This window comes from Poromitra crassiceps (assembly GCF_964638095.1).
Source record: "Poromitra crassiceps genome assembly, chromosome: 7".
Taxonomy (NCBI): Eukaryota; Metazoa; Chordata; class Actinopteri; order Beryciformes; family Melamphaidae; genus Poromitra; species Poromitra crassiceps.
This window is the reverse complement of record NC_139628.1, coordinates 27,946,748-27,956,747: the sequence shown is the minus strand read 5'-3', so window position 1 is coordinate 27,956,747 and position 10,000 is coordinate 27,946,748. Positions and strand designations below refer to the sequence as shown.

Here is a 10,000-nt window from a genome sequence, read left to right as displayed (position 1 = left end):
TCTTTATTAATTTTTACATTTTTAAAACCAATAATTTTTCACATAGACATAGATAGACAGCTAGTTAGACAGACAGACAGATAGATAGATAGATAGATAGATAGATAGATAGATAGATAGATAGATATATCTGTTTGTTTGTTTGTTTGTTTGTTTGTTTGTTTGTTTGTTTGTTTATCATAATGATCCCTCTTATCTGACACCTAGACGACAGCCTTCCTGGGCTCCAAGACAACAATACACATTACATGACAAACATACAAAGAAAATGAAATCAAATGAAATCAAATCAAATGCAAAACAAAAAACAAAAGCAAAACTAACAAAATTAGATATTGTTAATGAAAACAGAGTTATTTAGTTCTTCATAATGAGTGAATGCCATATGCTCTTACCAGTGACAGTGATGTTGACGGTGTCGCTGGTGTCTCCCTCTCTAGACTCACACCAATAAACTCCACTGTCAACTGGAAGTGCAAAACCGATGTCGCAGGCGGAACTGGTTGATAGCCCCCACTGATCTCCACACTCGGACGTCTCTCCTCTGGTCGTCCTCGTCCACACAGTCTGTCCAGGAGAGTTGTCATCCTCACAGCTCAGAGAGACAAACTCTCCATCAAAGAACTGAGATCTGCTGGGACTCACAGTCAGAGAGGCTGAGGAGAGACAGCAGGAAGGTCATTAGTCATGATTCTTACACTTTGACTAAACTAAATGAGTCGATCAACATTACTAAACTCACTTCCCATAGCTGCAGGAAGTAGTAAGTGTATACCGTCAACGGACCTTCCTCCCTCTGGAGGCCATGTGTGTGTGCTGTTTCTTATCTGTTTTTTTATCTGATCATTTCATCACTGATCCATCTGACTACCATCCGCTGGTATTGTTGGTAAGGAGTGTAGTTATAGTCTAACAACGGGGTTTAAGGAGTGTAGTTATAGTATAACTACACTCCTTAAACCCCGTTGTTATACTATAATTACACTCCTTAAACCCCGTTGTTAGACTATAACTACACTCCTTAAACCCCGTTGTTATACTATAACTACTCCTTAAACCCCGTTGTTATACTATAACTATACTCCTTAAACCCCGTAGTTATACTATAACTACACTCCTTAAACCCCGTTGTTATACTATAACTACTCCTTAAACCCCGTTGTTATACTATAACTACACTCCTTAAACCCTGTTGTTATACTATAACTACTCATTAAACCCCGTTGTTATACTATAATTACACTCCTTAAACCCTGTTGTTATACTATAACTACTCCTTAAACCCCGCTGTTATACTATAACTATACTCCTTAAACCCCGTTGTTATACTATAACTACTCCTTAAACCCCGCTGTTATACTATAACTATACTCCTTAAACCCCGTAGTTATACTATAACTACACTCCTTAAACCCCGTTGTTATACTATAACTACTCCTTAAACCCCGTTGTTATACTATAACTACACTCCTTAAACCCTGTTGTTATACTATAACTACTCCTTAAACCCCGTTGTTATACTATAATTACACTCCTTAAACCCTGTTGTTAGACTATAACTACACTCCTTAAACCCCATTGTTATACTATAACTACTCCTTAAACCCCGCTGTTATACTATAACTATACTCGTTAAACCCCGTATACTATAACTACACTCCTTAAACCCCGTTGTTATACTCTAACTACACTCCTTAAACCCTGTTGTTATACTATAACTACAGTCCTTAAACCCCGTAGTTACCCTGTAAGTACAGTGTGGTACCCCGTAATTAGCCTACAAACATTTGTCCCCTGCTTCATAATACAGCCCGCGACCCCGTAATTAGACTATAAGTACACTCCTTAAACCCCGTAGTTATACTATAACTACACTCCTTAAACCCCGTTGTTATACTATAAGTACACTCCTTAAACCCTGTTGTTATACCATAACTACACTCCTTAAACCCTGTAGTTAGACTATAAGTACAGATCTTGTTACCCTCTAGTTAAAGTATTAATTCACTCCTTAAACCCCGTAGTTAGACTATAACTACAGCCCTAAACCCCGTTGTTATACTATAACTACATGCTTATTTGCGGGCTGTATTCTAAAGCGTTACCGTATTGTTTTCACTTTGTGAATCTGTGTGCATGCAAAGCACTGGTTAGTAGAGTCTGTACATCGCTAGCTGCTAGCCGTTAGCTACAGAGTACCAGCTGAGAGGAACATGACCATATACATTGTTTTTCTAATTCTCCCTTCTGATACACGCACGCACGCACGCACGCACGCACACACACACACACACACACACACACACACACACACACACACACACACACACACACACACACACACACACACACACACAGGCCCTCCACTTTACGCCCTTGGCCCACATTGGTTTTAAATCATGGGCATCTTGGCTGGTGTGATCCCATCACAAGATGCTCTCTAGTCTAGATGGTTTAGTAGTGTTTACTTTAGATCATCAAATTTAAAATGTTTAAGCACGTCTAAAGTATGCACATGACATGTGCACCTATGTGCAGTGAATATGCCACTGTCTCTGACTTGTCTTATCACTCTACTGCCTTATTGCTTGTTGTGTCTCTTGTTGTTTTTGCCCTCATATGCCCTGTTATATTTGTACTATGTTGTAAACGGAGTCCACAGCACAAGAATTTCACACGTGATACTTGTACCACGGAGTGACAATAAAAATCTTGAATCTTGAATCTTGGATGATCAGAAACTGGAGAATCCTCTGAAGTTGTCTGCTATTTTCACATCCTAAAGTCAGTATGTAATTGAGTTACGACATTTGAAAAAGTTGAGTTACTGCAAAAAGCAGTTTAATTGCAGTAACTAGTACGTCCAATGATTGTATACTATACAGCTTATTTTTGCTGCCCAATTTGCCCATGGTGATCAGTAAAGATCATCTTGTGTTGCCTTTTTTGAGATGTTGAGCTCTATTAGGGCTTTTCACACTACACTTAGCCGGGGTTAAGTCAGTCTCTTAGCCTGGGGCTAAGGGGGCTGCTAGCACCAGGGCTAAGAAAGCTTTCACACTTGCACAGTCCTGGAACACACCAAAGTGGGCTAACCCTGATTTCAACCAGGGCTAGCTGGCCCTGCTCTGGAGCAGGCTTAAGCCTGACTTTTTGTCTAAATACGAGGCTAAAAGTTGACACTGTAAACGGGGCCAGTGGGGCCATTAGCTGTATCTGGCAGCACTGGTTCCAACGGCCCTGGGCTCTACTAACCCTGGGCTAGTACTGCAGTGTGAATCGTATAGCCCTGGCTTTAGGTTAACCTGGGCTAACAAATGTGTGTGAAAAGGGGCTAAGATAGCCCCGGGCTAAGAGCATGCAGTGTGAAAAGCCCTAATGTTGCTTGGCTCCTCTATTATCCTTTACTCCTGTCCAACAAACCAGAAATGACCTAGAAATAATTAAAAGCATTTTAAATTAGGCTATACCATCCATTAATTATGCAGTAATGACTGAGGGTAACTCAGTAATATTTAATAAAAACAACAGAAACCCCAGAGCAGGCCTAGCCATAGCCTGGCCGGCCTGATCATAAATAACAGAACCATATACAACCCTATAAAATATACAGTATAATGTTACAGTTAAACAGCAGCACACCATGGCTTGTTGAGGGGTTTCTGTTGTTTTATGTTAATTGTATTATAAAAATAAATAAATAAATAAATAAAAATAAAGAAACACATAAATACATAAATAAATACATATTGTGTCGTCACTTTCTGTAATCAGTGTTCCTGCCTTCAATGGAACTAATACAGTGCGCAGAAGCTTTCTTCCTTTATAGTTCAACCTCCTGTTCTAAGTTTTCAAATTTCTGCAGTTCCACTAATACCAATATTGAAAGAAAAGTTTTTAATTAGAGTTGATGTATTTGATAATTTAAAAAGTTACATATACAATGTGCATATCATGTGCATCGAAGTCTACTCGGTCATGCTAATGCTATAGGTACAGTAGATACATCAATTTTGGAAATTACCTATTTCCAAGCTAGATTACTGAATAATTAATGTCAATTGTAATTTAAATGGTTACCAATTAATCTGTGAAAAATGGGGAAAACACACGCACACACCGATTCTACTTACAGAGTAGAGATCTGATGCCCATTCTACAGCTTGACGATATGAGACAGACTCTTTGAATTCGTCCAGGCACACCAAATAAAACCCACCCTCTTTGTTTTTTGTGAGTATCTGTCTGTGTTTTTTCTCTTCAGCAGCTTCAAGGAAACACGTTAGTTTATTTGCACTGTGGTGAGTGAAGTGATCAAACCACAGTGATGACAAATAACACAGGAAGTATAAATGCATAACTGAACCCTGGACAACAGACTAATAGCCTATAGGCAAAGTATATAGTATATAGTATCTATTAGTAGTCATCATGTAATAGCCTATTCACATTCATTTTAATTTAGTCTGAGTAGACTACATTATCTTCCTGTACTTGTTTTTCCTTGGTGCTGTTCTGCCAGTTGCTGCTGTGGCACTTGAATTTCCACAAAGGGATTAATAAAGTGATATTGTATTTTATCTGATCTTATTTTAAACCACAAGGAGCTGATAAAGCATTTCCCCTCAAAATGAATGAGAAAGAAACTAAAGATGACAAGCAAAGACTGAACTGACAGCAGAATCTAAATGACAGTAGAGCACAATGTTGAGCAGTGCTGCAGAGAGGAGGTGACAGATCCTGGTTCAGTGAGGCGTCTGAAGACACTGACATGCCTCCAAACGGCCACTAGGGGGCAGATAGACTAACAGCCCTGCTCCTCTGCTCACGTTGTGTCTGATGGCTGCGTCTGGTCCAAGCAAACACACTGCAGAGATTCAATTCTCCATGGCTGAAGCACATGTTCTCCCACACTGAAAGTGTCCTCAGACTGAAATGACAGAATGAGTCGATTTCCAATGCAAGTGATACGCCTCACATCAGTTCATTTGAAAACGTCACGTCATGCTTAAATGTCGGTTATAGGCAACTAAAACAACTTTGGTTATGTTTGGGCAAAACTAAAACTTGGTTAAGGTTATGTTTATGTTTATGGTTTGGGTTACGGTTAAAGATGGGCCACGTCGGGAGGTGAACCGGGTCTCTCGCGATGAGGAAGAAGGGAGGAAGTTACCGGTCCGCCAAACTCACCCATTCACCCTTACTTGTCAGCGAGCTATTTCAATATCAGACTGTCGTTACGTTAAAGACCACAAGAGGTCACCGCTACTTCCTGGTTACAGCTCTCGTCTCTGACGTATGCACTGCACACATGTCAATGTACTACTCACATGACTGAAAGAGGCCGCATTAGTAAACATCGGTCATTTTAACCACCATTGAAGATCAACCAATGTTGTGTCGTTTTCCTTGTGAGGACAGCATTGAAAGACATGTAAAGTTGCATTGATTGTTCTCTAACGTGCTAGCAATGCTAGCTAGTGCTGTGGCAATGTGACGTGATGCTGGAAGTGAAGCTCACGTGTCTGTGACAAAGTGAGTAACTGTCCAGGGGCCTCATATCAATATGTGCCTAGAAGCCCTGCTAAAACTAACTTGTCCAGTGACTATCTACTCAATCCAATCTGTGTTTCACCATCTAGGTAACATTGTCTGGCAAAGGTATTCCACGCAAAAGTGATGCAAAAAATAATAAATAAACACACAGTTATAAAGTAAACAAGACAAACTACGGCAATAATTTAGGCCTGACCCTTGCATAAGCACAAGTGCCAACATGTGCTGCAGGCAATTACCTCATAGGTTGAGGTAATTGCTTGAGACCCGTCCAGGAGTCCCGTCCTGAGTCGAGGAGTCCAGGAGTCTCGTCCTGGAGTCGCGTCATAGTCCCGTCCTCATAGGTGAGGTTGCACCTCATAGCAACCACAGTCCAACTGGAACATTCTGCACGTGGATCCGCCCCAATCCAACCATAAATGGTCAATGCCAATTACACCACATAACGCATATAAATGAGCCTGATTATCAATTAAACATTGAAATTGCTTGCAGGTGTGCGGGCAGACACTGGGTAGGGTAGTTGTTTTTTTTAGACGGAATCCTTAGTAGAGATCCACACGCACAGTTTGATAAATGAGATTGCAGTGCTTCACATCCCAAAAATAATGTTTTCCAGAACTGGAACCCAAATGTTGAATTGAAAACTGATGTGATGTTGTTTATATATCATTATGGGACATAGCTACATGAGCTACATGCTACAGTAGATATGAAGAGTCGTCCAAAGAGACCTGAGCAGCAGTTCAGAGAGGAACATGGAGGCTTGTGTGGTGTGAACGCAGCTTTAGAAATGACTAAACAAGCAGCATCTTCCTGGAGCTGAGGCCTGTGGCTGTGCTGAGAGGAAACTAGAACAGGAAGACATTTTGTTTCTTAGTTTTAACCACAGCATCAACAGCTACACTCTGTAGCTGTGAAGACAACTCACTGTGCAGCCAGGATGAGTCATCAGGTGCTGGTCGCTCACAGAAACATCATAGATCCAAATTAACCACAGATGACTTGACACTGACTTTATTATAGAAAACAACCTGTTTAACCCGTATAGCTTCAGGTTCACTCAGTAATAAAGTCACTGTTTACAAGTTATTATTATTTTTATATAATTTTACATGTATATTCTTTATTAAGCCACATGTAATCAATAAAAGCAAGTAGCATTATGTTATTTATGAAATCTAACAAGTGTAACATCTCATTAGATCTATGTGTCACTGTGACACCGGACACTTAAAGAGAGAACTGTGAGAGTAAGCAGAACGCAGCCAAAACTTAAAACTTAAAACACACAACAAGTTCACCCAACTTTAACACAACATGCAGGCTACAGTATATATACATCAAACTATTGAGCTACTTCTGCTCTCACTCAGAATGTCAAAATATAAGCGATGTCATCTATAGTTTTTGAGATATTATACAACTCATACTAGTTAACTGCTGCAGGCTTCCACATTTCTGGGGGATTTATTGCTGTTGTGACGTCACGCTGATTCGTCCTATATCTCAGCATCATCACCCTTCCCATCCAGTAATACTGCTTTTCTTTTACTATACTGATCTCCCATTGGTTGACACGTTTGAAAGATCCCTCCCAGCGTTATGAACCAGACCCAACATCCTGTTTCAACAGGAAATAAGAGCAGAGCATTTGATGTTTCATCAAATACACGTACAATACAAACTTTAGCATCTCATCACTCCGGTGCTATCTAGTCTGGGATATTAGCGTATGTTTGGTCATCGTCGTTCATGGTGGCTGGACTGAGGTTCTGGTGGGTCGAGTCTGGCTCTGAACTGGAGGCTGCAGCAGAGTTCACATGGGCAGGAATCTGCAACAAACAATATGAAGTTTAACAAGGTCAAGGTGACCACTGACATGACAGCACACCCAGTGGCGTAGTGCAGGATATACGCAGGTATACTGCTTGTACTAATTAATTCTACGACCGCCGGCGCACATAAATTCAGATCAAGCAGGAGCCTGGCTCTCTGGCGCTCTGTTTTGCTCTGCGCCGGTCACATGTTGTACTCACTTCCTGTCTGGCTTCACCTCTTTTACTGTCTATGGGCTTCACACAATCGCTCGCGGCTCGTGCCAAAAATAGACCAGACCCCAAAACTGCTGCAGGACACGTCTGAACATTCTAATCCAGTGATACTCAACCTTTTTCCTACTAAAGAGCCACATTGACAACAAAAAATCTTTGCAAGCGCCCCAATCCAAAATAGTCCCTTTCATCCTTCCTTTTTATTTATTCTTAGATGTTTATGTATTTATTTATTTATTTATTTATTTATTTATTTAAGACTTTAAAGAGCCACAACTACCCATAAAGGAGCAGCATGTGGCTCTAGAGCCTCAGGTTGAGTATCACTGTTCTAATCTGTTAACAAGGGTGCCGACATGAAACTGGAGTGACTGGTCTTTAGATGCATTTGCGGTGCATCTGCGTCCCTTCATTACTACACACTAAACTGTTTATATAATGTACATTTTAAAAGATTTCACGTTTTCCAAAATGTGATTGATGATGCAACTTTATCCCCTATAGACCAATTATACGCCTACGTCACAATGACAACAAACAGCGTCAGATGCGCAAGACGGAGGCAGAAAGACAGACTCCGCGCAGCCCTGTCAAGTAGTTTTCCAGTGCCTGTGAAACTATTCCAGCAAGACATGTCTTCGTGTTGTGCAGTGCGATGCCAGAATTGGAAAGCTATTGTAGCAGAGTATTCGGGTCCGCCTATTCACACTTGGTTAATAAAATAATAAACGATAGAGCCAGGCTGTAACGTTATACAAGCTTCTCCCCACATGTCCTGTTCTACGCAACTCGAGGGAACATACACAGCCTCGCACACACGCAATAGAACACAACACAACACTGAACAGTCTGATACACTATCAACAAAGCAACGACTAAAGTTTTACCGAATCCCGTCAACTCATACTGCTTTTAATGCTAACCGTAGGTGTCTTTGGTTGCAAGCCGAAAGAGGAAATCGTAAAAAATGCCCGACTTTGCAGTGCTCGCTCATTTCATATCAGGTAAACTGTAGTAGGCTGCTAGTAACAGCCACATCGCTCGGTTAGTTAACAACCAAGTAACATTAAATAATGTCATTATTGAGTTGAACTGATTGGAACGAGGACATCATTAAAAATGCCCGACTTTGTAGTGCTCATTTCATAATCAGGTAAGCTGCCTGAAGCTGTAGGCTGCTCAGCCACATCACTCGGTTAGTTAACGACCAAGTAACGTTACATAATGTCATTATTGAGTTGTGTGCATTATCAACATAACAATATATCTTTGCAAGTTACAGAATAATTATCTACGCTATCCCCAGTTATAAAGGAATGCACGATATGTGCTTGGCCAATTGACAGCGCCAGTGCGTATGGGTCTGTAAGACATATCCCATTAAACAACGTTAATTTCGATGCATAACATTGCTTATCACTAGGCGATAAGCTGTGGTAGTAAGCCGAGAACTGCATTTTAAAACTAAAATCTAACTGTGTGTTGCCGATGGGCATAGAGCAGTCCTGACAGCGGGGCTTTTACACAGTTTTCACTGTCTGTCAATGCTGGGCTGACGGCTTTCTGCGGCTGCCTACACGATGCGCGCGCAGCTCAATGTTGACAAGCTGTATAAGGGGTCTATTGAAGTCAGCTGTGGCGGTTTCAGCAACATCAGTGCACCATTTCTTACAGAAGGTTGGCTTGGAACCCAAACAACTGAAGGAATTAAACCACGAGGGAGATAGCCATGGCAGGTGAGACCAGCTCAAGATGGTTGTCCGCTGTTGGAACCCTTCTGCAGGCAAAGACTAATGTGGTCTTCACTATGCCCCACTCAGGTGAGGCGTACATGATAAGGGGCAAAAGGCTTATGACCCTGAGATACCTGCTGAAGAGAAGGGTTGAACTTCTCAACAATGTGAATGCTCTGACCACCCTTCACCAATACCGCCGTGAGGAGGACCTTGCAGGACCATCCTGTATCTTAAGTAGCTCCAGCAGTTGTTGCTTGTAGCAAAGCATCTGTGATGTTGACCTCACCTGTCTGACAGTAGAGTATATTTGGTCCTGATGATCCATGGTGGCTGCACTGAGGGTCTGGTAGGTGGAGTCTGGCTGAGATCCGGAGGCTGCAGCAGAGTTCACATAGGTGACACTCTGCAACCAAAAATATGAAGTTGAGCAAGTGACAAGACACCTCCAGTGGCAATCATGGAGTCCTCCATCTTGCATGTATCCTGTGTTCTGCAACACTACTCTCTAAACAGTTCCATGTAAATTTAAAAGAATTTCACATTTTCCAAAATTATAACACTTTATAGAAATTACAGTTAATACTATGTATTATATTTCTTGTTATTCATATTATGAAATATGTTCTCCGTTTTAAAAAGCATACTTAATAGTAA

At 41.1% G+C, this 10,000-nt stretch overlaps 1 protein-coding gene and 1 pseudogene across 2 annotated transcripts in view; both read right to left on the bottom strand.

The window, feature by feature from the left end:
* The window catches only part of LOC310779513 (Fc receptor-like protein 5), a 7,643-nt pseudogene extending 1,726 nt beyond the window's left edge, over positions 1-5,917 (bottom strand). The window contains exons 1-2 of the transcript in view: positions 5,824-5,917; positions 396-656 (exon numbers count right to left, since the gene is read on the bottom strand). The product of the transcript in view is annotated as an Fc receptor-like protein 5 (transcript). The remainder of the gene's footprint in view (positions 1-395; positions 657-5,823) is intronic.
* Positions 5,918-6,605: 688 nt separating this feature from the next.
* The window catches only part of LOC310779512 (uncharacterized protein), a gene marked incomplete at its 5' end in the record, with an annotated part of 7,480 nt that continues 4,085 nt past the window's right edge, over positions 6,606-10,000 (bottom strand). Inside the window, 2 exons of the mRNA XM_083640042.1 lie at positions 6,606-7,391; positions 9,633-9,749. Of these exons, the coding sequence (XP_083496168.1) occupies positions 7,272-7,391; positions 9,633-9,749 (237 nt within the window). The 3' untranslated portion in view covers positions 6,606-7,271. The remainder of the gene's footprint in view (positions 7,392-9,632; positions 9,750-10,000) is intronic.